The following is a 24,043-nucleotide window of genomic DNA, read 5'->3' as shown; positions in this document are numbered from 1 at the left end:
AGTTTGCCAGAAGCAGCCTCCAGCACACTTCCTCTAACTCATGGATGATAACTATGTGCTTTTTCCTAAACAATAACTGTCAAAGAGAATTGAATTGACAAGATTGTCTGAGACTAATAAAGATTCTGACATTACTTTATGTATATTCTAGGATTGAGCAAATAATTAAGTATGTTATTGATAATGAGAGCCTGGTTCCTCACTGTCAGGAGAAGAGAGTTACAAATAAGAAAAAGGAGAAAGCTAGGATGAACCCTATGGTGCTGGGTAGGAATTGGAGTTATCAGTATGAATTCATGGTTTTTAATATATAGATGAATAGATATAGAAATAGATATAGATAAGTATTTATGTGTGTGAGGACATAAATATATTTCCTAGGCTTGGTCCATTGAGAGGGCCTAGAAACAATGATTGCTGGTAGTCATGAGCGTACCTAAAACCCAGATGCTGATTTCTAAAGATTCTTCAGTAAAAGGAATCAGGGTTCTTTGGAGAACTGGCTGATTCCAGGGCTTGAGAGTATGCAAACTACAAGATGTGCTGGAACATCTTGTGGTGCCACAAAATAAGGAAATCCTCAAAAAGTAATAGGGGCATTTAAAAAAATTCCTAATGGCAAAATCTGGGACAACCTGAACATGAAATAATGGTAGTAATGAATTATTCTACCTGCAGAATAAATGGACAGCTCTTCCTTAGGATTTCAGTTACTAAACATAGAAAGAATGTTAGAAATAGAAAATCGCCATTTGGCAAACATCATAGCAATAATGGTTGAAGACAGGAATCATCAGTGTGGGCTAAAATTAGTGAAAGTACAATGAAAAACAACAGTTGCAAATTTTGCAAATTACTCAACGTATCTCCCCGTAAGATACGTATTAATTACAAAGGGAAAAATTACAGTATTACAGCAGAGGAACTAGGCAGACTTCTCTATCAAACGATCAAAGTTAACATCACTAGTAATCAGATATGCCAACCTCGTGTATACTTCCATAGTGGTATGATGCACTAAGAAGAGCACAGTATTACTTCTGTCATTTTCTTACCAAGAATGTACAGCCCAAGTTTTATCATGGGGAACCCTCAGACAAACCCAAGTTGAAGAACAGTTAAAATAACTGGCCAGTGCTTTTCAAAGGTGTCAGGCTAGTCAAAGACCAAGAAAGATGAAGAGACTGTCTCAGATTGGAGGAGACATGACATTAAATGCAACGTAGGATCCTGGACCAGAAAAATTATATTAGAGGGACCACTGGTGAAATCTGAATAAGGTCTGGAGATTAGTTAATAGTATTGTATCAGTATTAATTTCTTGACTTTGATAATTGTATTATGGTTATACAAGATACATTTTGAGAAGCTGGACGATAGGTACGCAGGTACTCTTTGTTCTTTGTTTATAACTTATTTGTAAGTCTAAAATTACTTTTAAGATGAAAAAGTTTAAAAATGAAAAAAATATTTTAAGATTCATCGCGACTTGAGAGAAGATCAACTTCTCTCCAAACAGCTGCTGAATATTGTAGAAAATCAGTATTCTTTTTAACAAGGAATAAGAAGGAAATGGCTGTTGGACAGGCAACCTAAAATGTTGTCACAGTTCAACTAATCCTACTCCTCTGGCTCAGAAGATGGGGCCAATGCACCTCTTGAGGCCTGATTTCCTTTTATGACACATATTTTCTTTTGTTTCTGTGGGCAATAGGGATTTCAAAAACTTTTCAGCCCTTTAATACACTTTAATTAATATTGATGGTATTACCGTATTTATGTGTATTAGAATTATCTGAATAATTACAGAAAACTCTTTATATAAGAATTCTTCCTATAATAAAAATTATTCCAAAAATAAGTATAGTGAAATTGTATCATTTGGATGAGGAAATAGGATCATTTTCTTGGTTAATAAGTAAAATTTCTCTTTTTCTCTCCATTTGGAATCAAAAAGGGAAAATATCTTTCTTTTACTCAGGAATAAATAGGCTTTTCTTCAGTGGTGAAAATGTTTGAGAGGTTTGAGATTTAAAATTCTCTTATTCTCTTAGTCTTATTTTCTTATTTTCTTGTTCTCTTGTTTTCATCTTCATTTTGTTCATAGTTCAGCTAGTGATGGATACTACAAGCACTGTTAATCAGGAGATGAGCACTGTCAGTGACTTGGTCTGGTAATTTAATACATACCAAACTAAACAGCTAATTACTGTTTGTTGGAGTTACTCTACGAGTCTCCCCTTTTGTGAATAGTAACTCTGTATAGGAATTCTTGTTCTCTCTGACCTTTTCTAATACCAGAAGCGTAGAGTTTCAGGGTTGATTAGTAGCTAGACAGTGAGCTCTTTACACTATACCTTGGTTCAGTGTTGAAATTAACAATCTTGTAAATGCTGGATTAACCACCATTGATTAGAATGACATCATTTGGAGTCAAAATGTTCGTCACTTTCAAGAAGCAATTCTGAAACCCAGAAAGCATTGTTTGCTATTTGATTATACATTTTAAGCTGTGTTCACTAAATATTTTTGAAGGAATTTAGTTTTATGAAAATGGATCCTTTATGCAGGCCTAGTAGTTTTATTTTCTAAAATATTACTATTTTAAATGATAGATTTATAGATATAAGATAGTATTTCTTCTTAGAATTATTTCCCTGCAGATTGACTGATGAGATATAATTTAAAATGATCTACATTTGCTTCTGACAGATGCACTTTTTATAACTGAGTCTTTTTATATAAAATTTGAGTCTTTCTCCACACCTCAAACCAAACAGCCACAATGAAAAATCTTAAATTTGTAAATGACTGTTGAGTATTGCTTTCTCAAAAATTACCTATAATGTTTCTGAATTTTAAGGAATGGAAACACAGCTGGTTATTCAGTAGCTGATAATAATGCCCTACTTTACCATATAGTTCACAGAGTCATTTGATCCTCTTAGCAGCCTTTTAATATCAATTGTAATTACTCTGTAGCTGTGTACTTCAGGTAGCTTGGGGTTATACATTTTGAAGCACAGGTAAGTAACTAAATTCCCTGAGTAATCAGAGAATTAAAGGGGTGCTCTATTTTTTTAGTGAATTAGGTCTTTGCGTTGTGGGGCTCGGAACTTGGGCTTGCCTATATTGCCCTAAGCCCTCTTTCCCACTGTATTTTACAATAGACAGTCAGGGTGCAGTAACAGTTAGGATGTCTTGTCTCCATATTGTTAGAATAGCTGTATCTGTAAGATATCACAGTCCTTAGGGCTTTCCACCTGGAAGCAGCAGTTAGGAAAGTAATCAGAAACTATGCTGTATTTGTCCCTTACTGAATTGTTTCAGACCTGTGTTTTGATGATAGTTGTTTCTGCACATGGCTAACACTTCTCTTTTACACAAATTCATTTACGAAATTAAATATGTAGAAATGTTGACTGTTAAATATTTGTTGAATGTTCCAAAAAGAGGATCATTGAAAACCTGTTTCTGCTTCCGAACTAAATATATTTTCCAAAAGTATTAGAAAATCTTTTTTTAATGAATGAGAAAGAGCCAAATTAACGAGATTCAACTATCTATTACTGTTTATCATTTCCAAAATTTCTGATGTCTACATATGCTACCAGAACTATATTTGTTGTATAGTAGGAAGCTCTCACTCCTGGAGGTATTGGCTTTTCATTCAATATCAACTATTCAACCAATATTTAAGAAATACCCTCTATCTTGGGTGTCTGACATTTTGGCTTAGTTGTTTTACTCATCTGGTTTGCTGCCAGTAGTATTACATTCTATGTTTTAGCCATTTTGACACAAGCTACTTTTTTGGGTAGTCTTGTTTGTCACCCTTATTTGATTTAATATTTTAGACCCTTGAGGGGGCTGGGGGAAGATGTGTTTGAACCACAGTATTCTATATTTTCAGCTTCAAGATGACACAGAAAATCTCAATTACATTTCTCATGGGTTTTCTTAGAATTAAAATATATGCATACTTTATACAATAATGTGATTTTTAAAAAACATAATGATGAAGGGTAAAATATGACACAACCTTGGAAAGCAACCAGGTGATCTACTAGAAGGAAATTTTAGTTGTCTTTGTTTTTTCCTGACTGTAAAATCCTAATGGTAAGCACTTTAATAGAACTTGCTATGTGCCAGCACTGTTCTGCATATTGTATATACATTAGTACTTATACATTAGTACTTAGTCCTTGCGAATGCTTTATGAGGTATATACTCATGTATCCGCATTTTCTGAGGCACAGAGAGCGTAGGTTATTTGCACCAGGTCGCACAGCTGGTACATCGCAGAGCTGCGATTCAAACCTAGACATTAGAATCTAGGGTTCATGTACTTCCACTCCACCGTAAGTTCACACTTGGAAGTAGTACCAGGTAAAGATTTAAGCAACACAGAAATTAATAAAATAGAAAGTATAAATATCATATAACAGGAATAGAGATAATATGAGTAGAGAGGTCAGTTATTTACATTAACAAATATAGACAAAATAATAAAAAACAGTAAATATACATTTTAATAGCAATTTTTGACAACGTTGAGTCGCTAGTGGCGTCAGAGTCCACTCCTTCATCTGTGTTCCAGCATTGTGTGATGAATAACTGGTACTTAGGATAATACTTCTACACTACGTAAAAATACCATAGAGCAAATTCTACTATAATTTGAACTGTGATTAACAAAATATTCACACCTCACTATTTTAAGTTGTATGTTTTGATAGAACAAATTCATGATATCGTCTAAGTAGTGAGACCATACTTAGGAGTTCTTATGACAGAATTATCCTATTAGAGTAACTTTTCCCTAAAAAAAACACCTTATTTCTTGACTTTTAGAGATGCACAAAGGCTAGAAGAATTCTTCACCAAAAATCAACAGCTGAGAGAGCAACAGAAAGTCCTTCATGAAACCATTAAAGTTTTAGAAGATCGGTGAGTCTGGTTCTTGGGTCTTCTTGAGAAAGAGGTGATTTTCCCTTTAACAGAAAGTGTGCATTGATTTTAATTTGTAATCAGTTCTGAGACTAAAAGTGATCTTTTTCCCAACCTTATGTCGACTTTGGATAAATACTTTACGAAATTAAAGGTATGCTCTTACAGGTTTGTTTTTTCCTTAATTACAGCTATCACATCACTTTACCCTTAAAATGATGTTTCTTTACCTGGTGTTTAATGTAGGATGAGCGTGAGAGTAGCAATGTTCCATTTCATTTGATGCTTTAGTTCCATTTTTACTTCTAAGTAGGTGGAAGCTGCCTCACAATCTATGCCTGTCTTATTCCTGCCGCTCTCTTTTCTTCCCTGCGTATTCTCTACTTCCAGGCAGTCTAGGGATTCTTCTTTCTGAATATTCCCAAGATAATGCCTATCACTTACTTCATCTCCACAGTCAGACTTCTTTCTTTCCCACTCCTGTGAGGTTAACACCCTCCATTAAAAAAATCTTCCAGATTTTGCTATATTCCCTTGTCTGAATCTGCTATTTAGGACCTATAATAAACAATGTTTATTATGTAATAATAATAAACAATGTTTCTTGCTTTTTAGTTAATGTTTTTCCTTTATTATTATTTTTATACATGTTACAGAAGGGCTGATGGTTTGAGTTTGCCACTGTGCCTTTGTGGTAAGATAATCTACTATTCTGCACATATGCAAATTGAAATTGAGTACTCTTTTTCTTCTACAACTTCTCTCAGTGGATGCACATTTATTGTAATAGGCAGCGTATTGTGGAATAAAGCTCCATGTGCTTTGGAATCATAGGTGTGAATTTGAATTTCAACTTCACACTGTATCCTTAATTCAGATTCAACAGTAAATAATTAAGTCCTTAACTGTGTTCTCCGTATTACTCTGGGGACTGGGGATAATACCATCCCTAGTATGTCATGGAGCTGACATTTAATTTTCAAAAGTTGGGAGTGAGTCATACGTTGGGAGTGAGTCATACAAGTAAGAGGATTTCAGATTTTAAATGCTATGAAAAAGATAAAGTTGAATGATGTAATTGAATGACCACAAGCATTGGGAAATGAAGGGATACTGATGGGCATCAGGGATGGCCTTTCTGAGGAGGTGCCATTTGAGCTGAGACCTGAATGATAGAAAAAATAGCCAGTCACTTGAAGAACTGTAGGTAAGAAGAGAACAGACAAATGCAAAAGCCTAAGGTGGAAATAAGCTTTGGAATATTAGAGGAATAGAAGGTCTACTTAGTTCTAATTTAATGAGTAGAGGATGAATGATAGGAGATAAGAGTGGAAAGGTGGGAAATAATTAGATTATGTAGGGACGTAGGTGAAAAGTTTGGATTTTAATTACAGTGGGAAGCCGTTGGAGGGTTTAAGCAGGGGAATGACAAAGGGATATGAGTAGGTACTGATAGCATCTGCTATCTCCAAATGGAGATGTCAAGGAGATTGTTGCATATATGAGTGTGGAACTAACTGGAGAGATCAGAGCTAGAGAAACAAATTTGAAAGCCCTCATCCACATATAAATGTCATTTAAAAACCTTCGGACTGGATAAGATCTCCTAAGGACATCTTAAAGAGTATAGGAAGAGAATAGAAGAGATCTCAGGGCTGAATCCTTGGGCTTACTAATTAAGGGTTAATGAAGAATAAAGACCCAGCCAGCAAAAAAGATGGAGAAAGAGAAATAATCAGAGTAGGAGAAAAGCCAGGAATATGTGGCATGACATGAACGACACCTTCTTCACAGGGCTATTTTGAAGATAAAGTGCGATAATGCAAGTAAAAGTGCATAACAGCAGTTTAAAAAGGCTTAGAACATCCCTCCTGATTGGTGAATAAGATGCCAACCTCTAGCACTCTAGTCTGTGCTTTACACTGCAGCTAGATGTACTCTCTCTTCAGCTGAAATATCAGGAAGCTAGAACGCCGTCCATCCCTCTCACCCTTCTGCAGCCCAGGATCAAAAAGGAAATCATCACTTCCTCGTCTGTTAGTGTGGTGAGGCCTTTCCTTCTGTTTTCTCCGGATGTGTAGTAGAGGATTTGGGAGGAAAGATGGAGAGCCTGTCTTTCTCAGCCTTTAACTCTCCAAATGTTGAAGTCCTTCCTTCTCTTATTTCATTATACTTTCTCTCTCATCTCTACCACTCCACCACTTTCCACAAGCGACGAGGCTCTTCCTTCTCTATGATAATGGTAATAATGGCGAGAGATTAGGAACTTTTTCTGTTCAGTGATTCCTACATAAAGAAAATTTTGAGGTTGACATTAACTAGATATGTTAGTCTGAATTCTCTGAGAAGCAAACATCAAGATGATATTAGACATTCAAGAAATTTATTGGATGAAACACCTGTAAGGAAAATGAGGAGGGAGCTGGAGGAGGCTGGGAGAGTTATGAGATCTCCATGCATCTAACTCTTGAAAAAGAGAGGAAACAGGAAGGGCTTAGACTGCATGGCAGTTTTAAGAAAGCTTTAGCAAGGCCACTGGGGAGTCCTGGAGCCATAGTGTCCCTGCTCTACTCATTCAGTGATTGAAGGTGAAGGATTTCAGAGCACAACAGCTGGAGCCAGTGACTTTACTTCCCACAGTAGGAGATGCATTTTCGTGCCTGCCACACCCGAGGACTGATTGTACAGTCATGCTCTGCGTAATGATGTTTCAGTCAATGATGGACCACACATGTGACACTGGTCCCATTAGATTAGTACCATATAGCCTAGGTGTGTAGTAGGCTATACCATCTAGGTTTGCGTAAGTACACTCCGTGATGTTCACACAACGAAATCTCCTAATGATGCATTTCTCAGAACATATCCCCATCTTTAAGCAGTGCATGACTGTATTTATTTCCAGCACTCTTCCTGTCTAGTTGGTCATTAGCAAGTTGTTTAGGGCCCAAAGTTAATACATTGAAAAAAATCACAAGATAAAGTTTTCATTGTTTTCCTTGAATTGTGTTTAATACAATCAGCTCTCCATTTCATCCCCAAGATACAGTGTTCTTGATCTTAGCCCTCGAAAATACTCCTTTCTAATGTCTTCAGAACATTTCTTCACTTTATGATTTAAAGTTTGAGCTTCCAGTTCTGTTACTCTTGGCATCTTGTGCTTCCCTTCTTAAGTGAGTTTTTCTTTTCCAGGCGCATTCTGAGAAGATATGTCAGTGAATGAGTCACCAGCCCTTCCCATTGAAGTATTTTCTAAATTACTCTCTTTTATTCAGTTAATATATTTATTTAAATTAAAATTGTCTTTTTTATTCTACAGTTTCATAAAACTAGATTCTTTTCTGTGTATGATCTGTGGTTGCTAATTTCATGTGGATGTCATGCTTCTCTGATGTTTCTTATCTTCAATGTTCTCTTGCCTTTCGTTCCATTCACCTTTACCTCCTTAGGTAGGTGGGCCGAAAATTCATTGCACGGTATTAATTTGGTCGTGGGGAGTGGGGAGTGGGGATGGGGCAAGGAGTGTAGCCTGTTTCGTTGTACACACACTTTTTCTCTTCAAATCTAAAATGTCCTTCTGGGCATACTATTTTATTCTTGATTTCATGGAGCCTCATTTAATTAAACCAAGAATGACCTAGATCTGAGCTTTTTTTTTTTTTTTAACATAGGAAGTGTATGTGTCGAGAGCTCACTTTGTACCCAGGCAGCTGGCACTTAATCTTCACGTTAACGCTAGAAGGTAGATGATAAATCCATTTTACATATGAGGAAACTGAGCTGGCAAAGAGTTAAGAAACCTTCCCAAGATCACATAGTTAATGGCTAATTAGTATAATTTGACCCTCCACATTCCCTAGCTTCTGCTGTTTCACGATGCCTTGTCTGTATGTTGTCTTACTTTTATAAATGTTGTGTAAATGAATTACACCTCAACTGATTATCTCAAAGTATTTGTGCTTGACCTAAAATTATCAGAACAGATACTCTGAGATGTTAAGTCTTTACTGTTGCCTATTATCTAGTCTGTTTCCTTGGAAGTTTTTTTTGTTTTTTGTTATTTTTTTTAAATTACTACTAACTAAATACTAGCTTTAAATGTCTAACTAGGTAACATTTGGTAAAGTTCTGCCTTATTTAAAATTTCATTGTAGTTTTAGGTCATTTGTAAGAATGATGTCTAGGGCAAACTTTAAAAATCTCTAGGAAGTTTTCCTGAGACCTTTAAAAAGCAATACGTATTTTGTTAAAATTTCTAAATAGTAATTCTAGAACTGGTTTCCTACTCTTCATAAGGTGAAGTGATTCTTGTTTCTTATGCTAATGTTGTGACAACGTGAGAGGTTTAAATAAAAGGAATTACCCAATAAAAGTAAATTAAATAATAAAAAGTTCTAATTTTATGTGGCTCATTTATGTTTTACTACTATTATTATTACATTTACAAACTTTCCTTCAGTGAACAAAGTATTTCGCTAAATCTAAGAAGCAGTGACTGCTGGAGAAGTAGATAGAATGCATTTAAAAAAAAATTTGATCAAAACAGTTAAACCATAGTTGTCTAGTAGATTTTAATATTTTTAAGAGCATTTTTGGCGGGCATAGGAAACTCATCTTACATTTCACGTGTTGTTAAAAGGGAAAATTGGTACTCATAATCAGAGGATTTGTGGTTCTGCAAGTACTTTTCAAATAGTAGACCAAATGTCCTCTTTTTTTCTTGCTAACTCTTAGGGATTTAAATTTAAACATCATATTCTTCAGGAGACCTTCTATGACTTCCTAAGCTAGGTTAGGTTCTGCTGTGTGCCTTCATATTTCATAGTGCCCTGTATTTCTGTTGACGTCGTATGATTCCTACTTTGTTGTAGTTACTTTTTTATTGTCTTTGTCTAGTAGACGGTAAACTCTGTAAAAGCAGTGACAGTAAGTATCCTGGCCAGTTTTGTATTTATAGCACCTACACCTGTAATACTCACTGTAGGTGTTCAGTAAAACTTTTTTGAATGAAAATGAATAAATGTGAGGAAATCTTTTTGGAGTATAGCAAGCAACTGTGCCTACTTGTTAATCTGGTAGGTTGTAATTGCAGAATGAAAGCTTTTATTTCTTCGTTTCTATGAACAAACTGGAATAAAATTCAGAACATATGTTACTGTCTGCTCTTAAAAGTGGAGTTCCTCTTCTTTTCCTTTTACCTGTTTATAGCTACTGAAACTGCATTCTCCTGTGAAGGGGAACTCTTCTGTCTTTCTCTGACAGCAGCAGTGGAAGAGAGGCCAGGAGAAAGCAGTGGAACCCTGCTGATGGAAATAGGAGCTGGCATATTTCCTCACAGCAGTTTAAATTTAAACTAGGATCAGTGAGCAATCAGGAGTTCACTCACAGATACTGTCATCAAGAGGGGCAGTTGACTGGAGAAAACTGGAAGTAATAAACCAGCTAGGGAATATTGCTGCATTTCATAACTGTCTGTACCAGTAGCATTTTTACACTTGGGAGCTGAGGATTCTAAGGGATTGTTTTCCATGATACTGTATAACATTTTGATATATCGGGTTTGACTTCTTAGAAACAATAACGTGTTTGGTTTTTAATGACAAATAAACGGAGCAGTGGAATAAAGTTTAAATAATTCATTAAGGTTGTTTAATGCCATTTAACTCCTTCAGTGTTTTTCAGACTTTTCAGTGCATGTGCTCTTAAGCCTCGATAGCTTCATAGTTCTGTGTATAAATTATTTACTACAATCAGGTCAACTATTTGATTGAATATTGCATGGACTCTAAGCTGTTAATTTGAACAAATCATAAAAGGGAAATGTAAATATGAAATTTCAAGTATTTTAAACAAATAGTTAAAATTGAGTTTCTTCTTGTAACCAGTTTAACAATGTCTTGATTTTGGAATAGTTTAGAAGGACTATTCTTATTGCCTTTGGAATTTTAAAGGCATAAATAGACTTTACTATTAGTTTTAGAAATGCTTTAAATCCTGAAAACAGTATTATAGTAGAAAGATGAGCTGTGTATGTCCTTTTTAGTACCTCAATTCTCAAAAAGATTTCATGCAAAGTTTACTAGAACATAATACTATTAAATTAAAATGCTATAACAAAAAGGAGTAATGCACTATTTGGCTTATTTATTTATTTATTTTTAAGATTGGCACCTGAGCTAACAACTGTTGCCAATCTTCTTTATTTTCCTGCTTTTTTCTCCCCAAATCCCCCCAGCACATAGTTGTGCATTTTTAGTTGTGGGTCCTTCCAGCTGGGGCATGTGGGACGCCGCCTCAACTTGGCCTGACGAGCAGTGCCATGTCCGCGTCAGGATCCAAACCGCCGAAACCCTGGGCCGCCAAAGCAGAGCGCGCGAACTTAACCACTCCACCACAGGACTGGCCCCTATTTGGCTTATTTTATTGCTTTTTCCCCTCCCTTTTGAATTTTTATTTGAGTAATACATGTACGTTATAAAGTTGTACAGTTATAATGAAAACAGTAGTTCCGTGTTCACTCTTTCACCCCTCTGTGTTCCAATTTTTAGTTCTCCAAAGTTCTAAATGATGTATTTTCACTATAATACTTGATTTTTCAACTTGAGACGCTATTTGTTTACTTCTTGCTGTGAAGATGAGGATGCTATTTTTCCCTCCCTCACCTATTTTTGAAGAGTTATTATTTTAGTTGTTTTTCCTTTTAACTTTAATACATATACTTATGCAAACATATGTATCTCCATAAATACATTTTGGAGAGAGACGTCTCCACAGTCTCCCTGACCTCCCCTCTCTGTTTCAGCAGGTCGCGATGCTTACCCTCCCCTGCGTCCCTCTCCCTCTCTTTTTGCCTCCTGCCTTTGTCAGCGGAACCTTTACGTATAAATATTGACAAAGTTAATAATAATTACCTTCTTTTCTGTTACCACATTTCATTCTTTCGTATTTTGTTTATAAATGGATTGTAGAAATTGGAAAATAGTAAACCGTGTTTATTTGTTGACTATGTGAATATTCACTGCAGAGTTAGGATGACATTTCCTTCCTTACAGCTCTGATGTCATGACTTCTGTGCCGCTCAAGGAGAGTGTTTCTAATGTCCGGGTCAAATTTTCGACCCAAATCAGTTGCTCAAATCAGCTCATAATTATATTATGACAAGGACATGTTTATATAAGTTTGCTTTGTTTCTCCTAGAATTTCTAGCTACCTTTTTTCTTATTGAGACAAGAAACATCTTTTCCTCACCATGTCATTAATATTATTTAATGCCTTAGTTATTTTACTTATTGATTATAATCTCTTTTTGTTATTGTTCTTTTTCTTGAAGACATACTTGGACAAAAAACTTGCTGTCCTAATTTGGACCATTTACTTTCTAGGTTATTCTATAACTGCCATTCTGGGATTTCCCTTCACTGGATCCCAACATTAATTCCATTATTTCTTTCAACTCATGTTAGTCGGCAAATATCTATGGAGCACCTACCTTTAGTGCAGGCACTATTTTAGACTTTGAAGATATACCAGTGAACATGGTTGATAAAATGTGGGCCTCTTTTTCCTTTTTATTGGTTTTTCATGCTCATTTTGTTTTAGCTTATCCTCAAATAACTATTGAAAAGTACACAGGAAGTAAATGAGTCCTTGTGTGTTTGAAAATGTTTTTATTTATTGTTGCATTTAGATGATATTTTGAATGGATGTAAAATTCTACATTCAAGATAGTTTTCTCTCGAAACTTTGAAGACTTTTTTTTCATTTTCTGTTAGCATCCAATGCTGATAAGAAGACTGGTGTCATTCTAATGTTCATTTCTTTGTAGATAGTAGGATTTTTTCCTGTCTAGATTTTAAGATCTTCTTATGCTTGTTTTGAAACTTCATGATGAAGGGTGTGTCTGTGTGTTTCCTTTATTGTACTGGACACTCATCCTGCTAACCTGAAGACTGGTATCTCTTAAGTTCTGGAAGTTTTTTTCCTATGATTTCCTCTCCATTTTTGTATGTTCTCTCTTTCTGGAGCATTTCTTGGTCATAAACTGATCCCTTATAATTTTTTTTCTTATTTATGTTCTTTGGTTTTTTTCCATGTTCTGGAAGATTTATTTTATTCTCCACCTCTACTACTGAAGTATTTTGATAATCACATTTAGTAACCAAGAACTGGTTTTATTGATCATTGCTTCATATGTGTGTGTGTCTGTTTTTTGTTTTATGGCTATATCACTTCTCATTTTTCTGGGGATACTAGACAGCTCCCTTCCCCCCGCCCCCCCACCAAAAATTATTTTGTGTCCTCTGAATTGGTACTTTCCTCCAGGATCAGTTGTTCTATTTATTTTGCTTTCTCTCTTTCATGTTACTGGTTTGCTTCATACGTTAGTGATCTTTGGTTGTCTGTATTTAAGCATGTGAGACTGGGTTGAATTTTCTGCATAGTTGGCATTATGTCCTCTGCTTTTGTGTATTGTTTTTACCCCAGCCCTTCCCCTTTCTCCCTTCCCCGGGAGTTTTCCTATGAATAGGAAGTGGACTGGGGGCTCTCTGTATGGCATGGGAGCTTTACTTTTCATTAAGAAAATGGGGAGCTATCCATCCTTTGGCCTGGAGGGCCCCCCCAATGGGGGTAGGATTTTGCACTGGGGCACTGGCACTCAGCTATGGGCCTATATTTATAATTACCCTTGTGATTTCTTCTTTAAGTCATTGTTTATTTAGGAGTGCGTTGTTTAAGATTCACATGTTTGTGGATTTTTCATATTTCCTTGTTGTTGATTTCTCATTTAATTCCACTGTGGTGAGAGAACACACTTTGTATAATTTCAGCGCTTTTAAAGTTAATGAGACTTGTTTTGTGACCTAGAAAATGGTCTTCCCTGAAGAATGTTTGAAGTGTGCTTGAGAAGAATGCACTCTGCAGTGTTGGCTGGAGTGTTCTGTAGGTGTCGTTGGGTCTGGTGGTTGTTAGTGTGTTCAAGTCTGCTATATCCATGCTGATTTTCTTTCCATTATTGGTAGTGCAAGTCTACACCTATTGTTGAATTTCTGTTTCTTCCTTCAATTCTGTCAATTTTTGCTCTGTGTATTTTGGGGCTCTAGTGTTAGATGCCTATGTGTTGATAATTGTTATATTTTTCTAGTGAACTGTCCCTTTTATTATAAAATTCACTGTCTCTAGTAACACTTTTTTATCTTAAAGTCTTTTTTGTCTGATATTAATTGGCATGGATGCTCCAGCTCTCTTTTGGTTTTTGTTTGTGTGGTATATGTTTTTCCATCCTTTTGCTTTCAGCCTATTTGTTTCTTCAAATCTGAAATGCGTCTATAGTAGACAGCACATAGTTGCATCTTATTTTTTTGTCTGATAATTTCTGCCTTTTGATTGGAGTATTTAATCAGTTCATGTTTAATGTTATTATTGATATGGTTGGATTTATGCAGTCATTTTGCTTTCTATATGTCTTATGTCTTTTGTTCCTCTGTTTCTCCTTTTCTGCCTCCCTCCCCACTGCTCCACGCTTCTGAACTCCTATTACTGAAATGACGGACCTTCTTGGATAATCTTCTAGTTTTCTTAGCTTTTCTCTTTGCATTTTTACACTGCTTTTTGGGGAAATTTTTCTCAACTTTATTTTCTCACCCTCTATTGAGTTTGTTTTTTTTTTTATGCTGTTATATTTTTAATTTCTAAGATCTTTTTTTGTTCTCAGACTACATCCTTTTATGGCAATCCTGTTTTCATTTCATAGATTGGTAGTTTTTCTTTCTCTGAGAGTATTCTTTATAGTTTGGTGGTGTTGGTGTTTTATCTTTTTCTTCTCCCTACGTAGCCTATATTTCTTTTCTTTCTTTCTTTCTTTTTTTTTTTTTTTTGAGGAAGATTAGCCCTGAGCTAGAATCTGCTGCCAATCTTCCTCTTTTTGCTAAGGAAGACTGGCCCTGAGCTAACATCCTTGCCCATCTTCCTCTACTTTATATGTGGGACGCCTGCCACAGCATGGCTTGCCAAGCGGTGCCATGTCCTCACCCGGGATCCTAACTGGCCAACCCCGGGCTGCTGAAGCAGAACGTACACACTTAACCGCTGTGCTCCCGGGCCAGCCCCTTTTTTCTTTTAATATCCTGTTTGCTTTAGTCTCCTTCACTTTCTCAGATGTCTGTTGGTACTTCGTTATCTGTTTATATTTAAGAGAGGGGGATAAAAGTTGATTAGAAGCTCCCAGTGGAGAGAGAGCTTCACTCTGAGCTTCACTGTACTGTCATCTGGTCTGTTTCACTGATGATTCCCTAATGTCAGTTATCTTTAGGTCTTTCCTCTTAGGCTGGTCAGAGTTCCTACAGAAGTGTCCTTACATCTGCTTCCTAGAATGTATATTAGGGCTGGCTACCAACCTTCTGGACGCCAAGTAGACGACGAGGGCCTAGGCTCGGGCTGAGAATTTGGTGTGCATATGCACTCATTTCATTGTTGTACTCCTACCCTCAGCTGTACCTGCTGTCTCCCAGATCAGACACTCTCTGTTTTAGACTCTCTAGAGATGAAGTCACTCCAGTCTTCTGCTGGGAATGGGGTAATCACTTGACTGCTCAGAATATAGGCGAGAATATGTCACTATGATAATTTCTTGAAACATAGTTTAAGTCAGTTATTCCTGCTATCGGTTTTTGAACCTTCTGAAAATTCTAGTGTAAATTGAGTTGGTTCTAGCTCAGTGTTGTCTAATAGAATTTTCTGTGATAATGGAAATGTTTTGTATCTGTCCAGTATGTCCACTATGGTAGTGACTAGACACATATGGCTGTTGGGCACTTGAGTGTGACTTGAGGAGCTTGATTTTTATTTTATTTTCATTTATTTAAATTGAAATAGGCACATGTAGCTGTGGCTACCATATTGGACATCATGATTTTAGATTTTCCCCCACCATTAGCTTAGGAGTCAGCATTCTCAGGTCAGTTTCTGTTTGTCTACTAGCTACCTTGCTTTCTATTTTTTTTGTTTTCTCTCCTATTTTCCCTGTCCTCATGGGCTTTTGTCTTTAAAAATATGCATATATCTTTACTGCAGTTTTGTGGGATTTGGGGTGGGAGCAAAAATAGGTGCAAGTGTTCACCTTGTCATCTTAGATGTTGTTCATCATACACTGCAGTTCAAAGAGCTTGATCATGCTAATTTCTGTCTTCAGAACGTACTCCAATTAAACCATATGCCCAATTCTTTATTCCTTCATTCTAGAAATTCTAATTCTATTAATGCAACCTATGATCTCTAATCTTTATTTTTTACATCCTTATCAACATGTCGAAATGCATGTTAGTTTCATGTAAAAATTTCTAGGTTCTTTTTGTTTGTTTTAGTTGTACAGTTTTCATGTTTTATCTCCTTAATTTATTTTGAAATTCACGGCATATACTACCGTGCTGTGACTTCCATAGACACTTAAATACTTAGTATCTTATTGACTTAATTATTGAGTTGAAATTATCTTAGAACATGTATTTCCTAAATTCCTAGTGTAGGGTATGTGTCTCTCTTTTAACCGTTTTTTCCTAGTTATTTGAAGAACAAAAGAGACATTTTTGAAAAATAATAGAAAAACACTAAGAAGAAAATCTCTTATAATACTGGTACCTAAAATATAACTATTACTAACATTCTGGAGCGCACCTTTCTTTCCATCTTCCCTTCAGCACTCACAAATAATTAGTAAAAGCTATTTTGTAATCTTTTTTTTATTTTTAACTTGGTAGTACAGTATGAATTTTTACTAACATTGGGGGTTTTTTAATGCTGAGAAGTGCAAAATATGAGGTGACTTTATTTTAAAACTTTGTATTCCTTGACCTTTCGTATTTATTCAACTAAAAAAGTTGTTGAATAATCATTTTGTGTTATAATGCTGTGCTGAGCATGCAGATGCAAGCTTGCTTAAGATATAATTCTGCTCCTTGATCTTGGACTAGGATTCGTATTTTGGCTATAATAAATTAAAACAAGGTCAGTTTCTTCAAAAAATAAATTCTCGGGGGCTGGCCCCGTGGCCGAGTGGTTAAGTTCGCGCGCTCCGCTGCAGGCGGCCCAGTGTTTCATTGGTTCGAATCCTGGGCGCGGACATGGCACTGCTCATCAGGCCATGCTGAGGCAGCGTCCCACATGCCACAACTAGAAGGACCCACAACGAATTATATACAACTATGTACCGGGGGGCTTTGGGGAGAAAGAGGAAAAAATAAAATCTAAAAAAATAAATAAATAAATAAAATAAATTTTCTTGGATAGAGTTTTAAATTGATAGATTTTCAGAGAATTGCAGTCTGTAGGAAATGATGATGTAGCTTGATTTCAGCATGTTTGAGAATATGTTAAAGGTATAATACATCATTAAACCAGTGAACTTTCTCTATATTTACCAAATCACTTCTTTAGATCTTCATAAAGTATAAAAATATTGGAGTTCAAATATAAGTAAATATCTTTTAGTAGTTGAAAAATATTTTGATATTTTGTTTTTTTTAATCTCAGCCTTATTGAAATATACTTGAAAAAATTGTAAAATAAAGTGTACATCATAGTGATTTGATAGACGTGTGCATTGTGAAAGGATTCCCACCATCTGATTGATTAATACATTCATCACCTAACTTTGTGTCTTTCTTTCTGAGAACATTTAAGTTCTTCTCTAAAAATATTTTATTTTTGTTTTGTAGGTTAAGAGCAGGATTATGTGATCGCTGTGCAGTAACTGAAGAACATATGCGGAAAAAACAGCAGGAGTTTGAAAATATCCGGCAGCAGAATCTTAAACTTATCACAGAGCTTAGTGAGTTTCCTGTCTTCACTTATTAAGTATTCAAAGCATAATGTACTCTTGTTAAAACCTATTAGTAAATTGGTTGCAATCAAATGGATCGTTTACGTATTTTTTTCCTTATTTAGGCAAAAGTTCACGTCATTTTTCCCCCTTTGTATAGATTTAATCTTCTGCTTATTTTAGTAAGAAATAGGGTGCAAAAAGATTGTGCAAATACTGACCACGTTGGCCTTGAAGTCTCACCAGCTATAAGACAAGAAGCAAATTTCCTTTAGATATGGCCATATTAGCCTGTTTGGTTTTATCTTTATTTCATGTAATTTAACTGTTTAGTAAAGTTAAATACAAGTCAGACAATTTAGGGTTCTACAAAGGTGTATACTTTTTGGTTTTCATGACATTCTATTTACAGTATACTGTTTTCAGTTGAGTATCCTTATCCATTTAATGTAGAGTTTTCTTAGATTCTTAGCCTTCTCTTAACTTTTTTCTCTTCTAACAACGTTCTTAACCTTCTCTTTTAACTAAATACTCTCTTAGTGACCTTTACCTGGATTTCCCATAAGCAGCTCACAATCAGCATGTCCAAAATCTAATTAATCTTCTTTTCCCAAGTAATTTTATCTTCTGACTGTATTTTTTTCTATTATACTGCTATCCTCTGATTACTCAAGCAAGAATATATGCTCATTATTTTAAAAAGAGATGGAAAGGACATAGTTTTATGTTACTCCCAGAGGTAACTACTATTAACAGTCTGATAAGTGTGTTTCCAAGTCCAGATTTGTCTATCTTTCTGTCTCTGTCCCTCCTTCTCTCTCTCCTCTTTTAAATTTTAATGGGATCATACCATACTTCTTGTTTGAATGTGTGTTATTTCATTTTAGATTATGTATTAAAAGTCTTTAGGGGCCGTCCCCATGGCCAAGTGGTTGAGTTCATGTGCTCCACTTCGGCAGCCCAGGGTTTTGTGGGTTCGGATCCTGGGCGCAGACATGGCAGCACGCATCAAGCCATGCTGCAGCAGTGTCCCACATGCCACAACTAGAAGGACCCACAATTAAAATATACAACTAGGTACTGGGGGGATTTGGGGAGAAAAAGCAGAAAAAAAAAGAAGTCTTTACATGTTAATGTATTTAGTTCTATAGAATTCTATGGTGTATATGTATGAATACATGCATGTGTTTATTTAGGAATTTAAGAATATTACCAATGAATAGAAAACTATTACATCTCAATAAATATAGTTGAATCCATAACTATCATTAGTACTAGAAATAATCTCCAGTAATGTCTACATATCTAATAGTCAGATTTCCATCAGCTTTGTCTGAAAAATAGCCAAAAACTCCAAACAAGCGCAAAACCCAGGTGTTAATGAATAAGGATAATTGTCTTTTTTGTGGCTGCATTGTATTCCATAGTGTAGGTGGTGTTTATTTAGCATTTTTAAGCATTTATTAAGGATTTTTTTCCTTAGTTTTTAATGTTATATAGTTTTAGTGCAATTTCGACTAAGGTTTTTTTTTTTTTTTTTTTGAGGTAGATCAGCCCTGAGCTAACATCTGCCAATCCTCCTCTTTTTGCTGAGGAAGACTGGCCCTGAGCTAACGTCTGTGCCCATCTTCCTCCACTTTATTTGTGGGACGCCTGCCACAGCATGGCTTGATGAGTGGTGCCATGTCCACACCCGGGATCCAAACCAGTGGACCCCAGGCCCCCAAAGTGGAACGTGCGCACTTAACCGCTGCGCCACTGGGCCGGCCCCCAACTAAGTTTTTCATATTGATGGATGCTCAATTTTTTGTTTGAGTGTTGAGAATGTCTATTTTCCTACATCCTCTTCAGCTTTGGGCAAAAATGTATTAAATGATACTATCCAATCTGGTAGGCAAAGAATGATACCTTTTTTTTGAGGAAGATTAGCCCTGAGCTAACTGCTGCCAATCCTCCTCTTTTTTTTTTTTTTTTCTTTCTGTGGAAGACTGGCCCTGAGCTAACATCCATGCCCATCTTCCTCTACTTTATATGTGGGACGCCTACCACAGCATGGCTTGCCAAGCGGTGCCATGTCTGCATCCGGGATCTGAACCAGCGGACTCTGGGCTGCCAAAGTGGAATGTGTGCACTTAACCGCTGTGCCACCAGGCTGGAATGATACCTTTTTAAAATTACCATTCTCTTTATTACTGTTCAGTTCAAGTATCTTTACACATGATCTTTAGTTTGCAGTTCTTCTTGGGTGAATGGCTTGATTATCCTTTGCCTAATTTTCAGATAGATAAAATATTTCAAGTTAATGTTGAAAATTCAAATTCAAGACTCAAGGGCTTTTACTAACCTCTTTTCTAGTAACATCTATATCTTCTTCCACACTGAGAATGCTGGTTCTTGAGGACACAGGGATGATAGAATTAAAATATCCCCTAACTACTTATTTTTTAATCCCAGATTAAGCACAGTAGTCTCAGAATAACACCACTAATAATATCACCAATGTGATTACTGAAAAGTTCAGGAAAACTTGATTTTTCATTAAAATGAACAATAGAGGAATCATCGAAGTCAAATCCCAAACGACGTTATTATAAGAATAAAAACACTAAGGACTTCATGGTTATGAATTTTTGGTGTTTGGTTTACGAATTTTTGTTTCTATCTTGTTGCTACTTTTTCCTGCTTGTCCTGCCTTTTTTTCCTTTTTGTTTATACTTTTCCCAGTTGTTGAATTTTGAGGATATTTATTTGTCTTATTTCATTTTTATTTGATCCTTTACAGTTTTTTAAAACTCTTTATTTCTGTTCTTTTTGATCAACCTTGAAATTTTACCATATATTCCTAAAACATAAAGTTAATATCCTAACCTTCTTCTGAATGATATGAGGACTTAAAATCCTTTAACTCTGATCACCTCCTTCTCCACTTACATGCAATTTATGCCTAGTCTAGACTACTTTTTTTGGCTCTATGAGTTAGAAAGTTTTTAAAAATTATTCAGACCATTTTTAAAAGACTTATATACATGTTTATCAGTTTCTTTGCTTTTTATTGCTTTTTTCATCTCACTTTCCTTTTGGGATTATTATCCTTTCTGAGATACATCCTTTAGAAGTTCCTCTAGAGGTTATTTGTGGTTTTACACTCTTATTATTATCCGAAAATGTTGTTATTTTACGTTTACTTTTTTAAGGCTATTTTGCAGGATAACAATTATTTTTCCCTGGCTACTGTTAGGATTTTTTTCCTTAGTTTTTAATGTTAAATAGTTTTAGTACAATTTCAACTAAGTTTTTAAAAATTTTGCTTAGTATACATTACAAAATCTGTGGAATCACATCTTTAATCATATCTGGAAAACCGTCAGCTACTAGTTCTTCAAATATTGTGCCTTTTCCTTTCTCTCTGTTTTGGGATTCTGATGAGACCTTGTCCTTCTATCCTTTGTCCCTCTTAACATCCCTTTCCTATATTTCATCCCCTTTTTTATCTCTGCTGCATTCTGAGTAATTTCTTCAGGTCTCTTGTTCAGTATACAAAGTACTTTAACAGTTCTGTTATGCTGAGTTATTTTATTTCAGTAACCAAATTTTTCGTTTCTATTAAAAGTCTGCTTAGTCATTTTTTTAAATGAAATTTAAAAAAACATACAGAAAGGTAGGGAGAATAGTAAAGAACCCTCATACACCCATCACGTAGATTTAATAGTTGCTCATATTTTGCTATATTTTTTCATTTTCTTCAAACTGAAATATTTTACTGTAAGTTATACACATCAGAACATTTCTTCTGTAAGTACTTGGATAATTCCTACCTAGGCACAATATCGTTACCTTACCTACCAAAGATTACCCATAATTTTCTAATATTCTCTAATAGCCAGTTCATATTCATATTTCTACACTTTAAGGTCTTTTGCAGCAGTTTTGTTCAAACCTGCCAATCACAGACCACACATTGCATTTGTCAGCTTTTAATGTGGGATGGCTCCCTTTCTTATTTTTTCCTTTCATGACACTGACTTCTGAAAGAAATAGGGCCATTTTCCTAAAATTATGCCACCTTCTGGATTTCTCCCCAAAGCCCTCTGGTACATAGTTGTATTTTTTTAGTTGTGGGTCCTTCTAGTTGTGGCATGTGGGATGCCCGCCTCAGCATGGCTTGATGAAAGGTACCATGTCTGCACCCAGGATCCAAACCCGCGAAACCCTGGGGAGCCAAAGCGGAGTGCGCAAACTTAACCACTCGGCCACAGGGCTGGCCCCCAAATAGGGATTCTTTTTTTCTTTTTTCTTTCTGCTTTTTCTCCCCAAATCCCCCCTGGATTAAACATTTTTGACAGCAGTACTTCACAGGTAAAACTACTTCATATTGCATCATATCAGGAGACAGCTATTGTCAGGGTATTCCACTCTTGGGGGTTCTAAGATTGATCAGTGACTTAAGATGATGGCCAGATTTCTCCATGATAGAGTTATCTTATCCTCTTGTACCACCAAGTAATTTGAGTGGGAGGATGGATGTGTGATTCCATGAAATCCTGCAAAAATAAAACTCTCCTTCAATCTTTCTTTAATGATTTTAGCATCTATTGGTGATCTTTGCCTGAATCGATTATTTAATTAGAGATTACAAAATGATAACTTTCCATTTCTGTTGTTCTTTCTACCTTTATCAACTGATAGTTACATATCTGTAAACAAGAATTCTTCCCCATCAGTTGAGGCTATGGATTGGGGCGTGGAGTTCGATTCTGACTAGAAAGACATGATACATCTTAATTTTTTCTTTTTAATTACCAGTTTTCAGAGTAAGGTCTTGCATAGTAGTTGCCTACAGCAGTAACACATGAGGTTTTGTATAAGTGTGCATTCTGTTTCATTTTGGTTTCGATGAGAGTGGGGCTTTCTCTTTTTTTTCTGGTGAGGAAGATTGTCACTGAGCTGACATCTGTGGCAATCTTACTCTATTTTGCACATGGGACACCACCACAGCGTGGCTTGATGAGTGGTGTGTAGATCTGAGCCCAGGATCTGAACCTGCAAACCCCTGCCACCAAAGCTGAGCATGTGAATTTAACCACTGTACCAGACTGGCCCTGGCTTTCTCTTTTTTGAGTATAATAGACGTATGGGATTTTATATATCCAATATGTGCCAATCCATTGCCTTCATTATTATTGATGCTCAAATTATCTCAATTTTGCCTACCTTCTTTTTTGTAATAACTTATAATGTGTTTATTTTAGGCATTCCATTTTTAAACCTTTGAACATTTCATTACTATATAAGATAATTCTGTTATCTGAAATACTTGGTAATCTATATATGAGTTATTTTCTACTGACTCTTGTGGTAAGTTAATTAGGATCACTTTGGCTCAGTTTCAGGAATTTGGCTTAAACTGGCAATCTCAGGTTCAGTCCCTCCACCAGAGCTGGTAGCAACATCTGCTTACTTACACTGGTTGAGTTTTAGCTCACAGTTTTGTTTCGTTTTTGTTGATGATTATGGTGGTGGTATGGGAGTCCCTTGGATTTCTCTTCCTGTGAGCTCAGCAGTTTAGTAAAAATTATGTTTTTATGCAAGATCTACTTGTTTTGTGGTAAGACTTTGTTAGAACATCTAATCTACTCTACCACCCTCAACTGTTTGCTTAGCCTGAGGAGGTTTTTTCTGTTACTTCTTTGAGAATTTGTTCCTTTCCATTCTTTCTGTCTCTTCTTCCGGAACTCTTATTAGACAGATGCTGGGTCCCCATGCTGCCTAACTTTTCTTTTATACTGAATTCTGGGAGAATTACTTAGGTGGATATTAATTCTGTCTTCAATCACATTTATTCTACTTCCATCCCATTTATTATGTTTTTAATATTTATGACCTTCGTTTCTTTTTCATGGCAGCCTGTTGCTTTTTTTTAATGGATCCATCAGCCTTTGAAATCGTTCTGAAGATGTTAGATATCTTTTGTTTGCTTTATTAAAACTATTTATCCAGAAGTTAATTCTTATTTTGGACTGGTTTTTAGTTTTTTTAAAAAAATTTAAGTGTTTTAAATTTTATTTTTTAAGTATTTATTGACTCTTAATCATCTGTAGTTGTAGATGTCTCTAAATTGATGGTTTTGTTAAATGCAATCTTACTTCCTTAGCTCAAGGAAGAATACCTGCTTTGCTGATAGTGAACGCAGGTTCTGATTTACAGAAGCCCAACTCCAGTGGCTGAAAGTGGGAGAAGAAGACACTTGACTCTGGAGAGCTTTTCTGTAGGGTATATGGA

General features: G+C 35.7%; 1 protein-coding gene across 18 annotated transcripts in view; it reads left to right on the top strand.

Moving 5' to 3' along the window:
- Positions 1 to 24,043, top strand: part of RBBP8 (RB binding protein 8, endonuclease) — a 103,656-nt gene that overhangs the window by 36,469 nt on the left and 43,144 nt on the right. For all 18 annotated transcript variants that reach the window (XM_008523296.2, XM_008523295.2, XM_008523294.2 and 15 more), the window contains 2 exons: positions 4,855 to 4,950; positions 17,661 to 17,773. In XM_008523296.2, the coding sequence (XP_008521518.1) occupies positions 4,855 to 4,950; positions 17,661 to 17,773 (209 nt within the window). The remainder of the gene's footprint in view (positions 1 to 4,854; positions 4,951 to 17,660; positions 17,774 to 24,043) is intronic.

The sequence above is a fragment of the Equus przewalskii genome, chromosome 7 (genome assembly GCF_037783145.1).
Source record: "Equus przewalskii isolate Varuska chromosome 7, EquPr2, whole genome shotgun sequence".
NCBI classification, from domain to species: domain Eukaryota; kingdom Metazoa; phylum Chordata; class Mammalia; order Perissodactyla; family Equidae; genus Equus; species Equus przewalskii.
The sequence above is the reverse complement of the archived record's forward strand: the minus strand, read 5'-3'. Positions and strand labels throughout refer to the sequence as shown.